At 31.7% G+C, this 2,500-nt stretch overlaps 1 protein-coding gene across 1 annotated transcript in view; it reads right to left on the minus strand.

The window, feature by feature from the left end:
• LOC125040756 (alpha-catulin-like) overlaps window positions 1–405 on the minus strand; it is a 17,501-nt gene extending 17,096 nt beyond the window's left edge. The window contains exon 1 of the mRNA XM_047635460.1: window positions 400–405. Within this exon, the coding sequence (XP_047491416.1) occupies window positions 400–405 (6 nt within the window). The remainder of the gene's footprint in view (window positions 1–399) is intronic.
• Between the last annotated feature and the right edge of the window lie 2,095 nt (window positions 406–2,500).

Consider the following 2,500-nt stretch of genomic DNA (forward strand, 5'->3'; position numbering starts at 1 on the left):
TCTTAAGTATAATTCCTTTTGTACCACGGTGTCTTTACCATATAATTTCCATCAAATTAACATGTTCTTATTTTAGCTCATTATCATCCATCTTTATATTACAATGCATCATTATCGAAATTGCTCCCTTCTCGCTTCTATGCCAATTGTACAAGTCTACGGGTTATGATCGCCGCGTTTCACTATCATGTATTCCACCCGTTCTGTATCTAATGGGAAAGAATAGCTGTGCCTATTTTTGTTGGCAAAGATGGAGCTCTGAATGAAGCAATATAAAATTAATGATTATGTCACATCACCTTTTTTAAAGGAAGAGAGGAAGTAAGGGACAAAAAAGTGAAGATTACAAATACAGTGGTAGATAGAGAAAAATATATATGACAAAAGGAATTTCAGTACCGACATATCGACAGATTAAAAAGAAGTGCGAAGAGAAAATAAAACAGGATAAAAGCGGTACAGAGAGAAAATATTTATTCATTTTATCTATTTACATGCAACTTTGGATCTATATTTTCAAACTACTCTACTGAAAAGGTCACAAAGTAATACAGATGTTTGTTACCATGTAATTCTTTTGTTATGGATATCATTCTTATATTTCTGTCTAGCTTTCGTACAGATTTCTTGTCGTAGTTTGTTTCGAATAAATTGATATCCTTTACATATTATATAAGATGGTCGATGTGATTGCTTCTTTTACAAATATATTTGAATTCGTTTAACTTTCTAAGCAGAACAACTATCATCTATGTTCCCTTTTCTCAATATTTTCCTTTTCCTTCCTCTTTGTTCGCCATGCATTAGTTTACATGCAATGTTAAGAAGCAGAATATAAATTATGGTCAGGAAAGGCCTAATAAAGAAAAGAAACCTTAGGCACTAGAAAGCTGATGAACGCGGGTTACACGAGAATTGGAAGAGCAATGGAAGCCTGCACTAGGCTATAAAGTCTGATGAGCAGACGTGGCTCTGCTACTGATTCCGGGGAAATTTCGAGGCTGGATCTCAAGATAAGAAAAGGAAAAAGTGTCCAGGGAAAAGAAATTAAGCTAATTTTAAGGTCAGCATAGTCGCATGTTGATGTGGATCCAGGTGATGTGTAATGTGAATTATGGGTATTAAGCCCGTAGACTTTTAGCCTTTTCCCTTTTTATCTCTTTTTTATTTTTCTTGCTAACGTGTGTATGAAGTATCGTTCATAAGGAGTATTCTAACCATCAAATATTCATATGGTCACCTAGAGTACAGCTGAAATCATGAAGAGCAAAGAAGGAAACGGAATAAAGAATATATTGCATCAAAGAGGGGCAAAAAAAAGTTTGTTTCACTCGTTCTCCAAGAAATTGGTTGACATTACTTTTTTTCTTTTACATCTGACCTACTGAACACAAAAGGATTATAGATATGAAAATAAATCCCTTCATTTTTCTTCCTCGATACAAGTAGGAAAAAAAGATAAAAGAGCCTAAAAAAAAAAAAAAAAAAAAAAATAGAGAGAGAGAGAGAGAGAGAAAGGAACCAGCTTCCGGAAGAAAACATGAGGAACAGTTTCCCTGGGAATCCATGACATGTGGGGGAAAAGAATCCCTGTGACTTAATCATCTACGCACGCGAACTCCACAACTACAAACGCTACTTTTTCCTTTTCTTTTTCGCACAATGGTTGTCTATTATGCACTTCTTTATTCTGGGTTTTGACGTTCATTGCCCTATTATATATATATATATATATATATATATATATATATATATATATATATATATATATATATAAATATATATATATATATATATATATATTTATTTATTTATTCATTTATTTATTTACTCACTTATTAATGCACACACACACACACACACACACACACACACACACACACACACACACACACACACACACACACACACACACACACTCTGTGTGTGTGTGTGTGTGTTAAACGTAAACAGTGACACCCTTTAGCCATGGACTTTTTGGTAGTAAATATCAACTTATAAAAGATTACGAGATTATCTGTAAGCTTATTATAAGCGTCAAGATTCGTACAACTCTTTTATCGTCAGTTCATATACGTCATTTCATATCCACGTATCAAATTAATTATTATAGCATTATATTATTACAGTATCATATTATAAATATTATGGTATAAGTGTTATTATTTTCATTAATATCATTATTATTATTATTGTTATTATTATTATCATATATTTGCATTTGTCTTTTTTATTATTGTTGTTAAAATCATTATTATTGTCTAAAAAAAAAACATTTGCATATTCTGTCTCTGAAGTTATGTGATGTATTTGCTGCAGTCAAAAGTTCTATAGTACCTTGACTCGAGCTTTATACTTTTAGAGTATACTGTGTTTGAGGAGCATTTACTTTTTCTACATATATTCCAGACAAATATTCCATCAAAGTGCAAGCCTCATTTCATTTTAATAGATTAGTCTTAATTTCTTGGTTTGATTCATTTTTAAGAAACCTATTTTT

This window comes from Penaeus chinensis, chromosome 29, assembly GCF_019202785.1.
Source record: "Penaeus chinensis breed Huanghai No. 1 chromosome 29, ASM1920278v2, whole genome shotgun sequence".
NCBI lineage: Eukaryota > Metazoa > Arthropoda > Malacostraca > Decapoda > Penaeidae > Penaeus > Penaeus chinensis.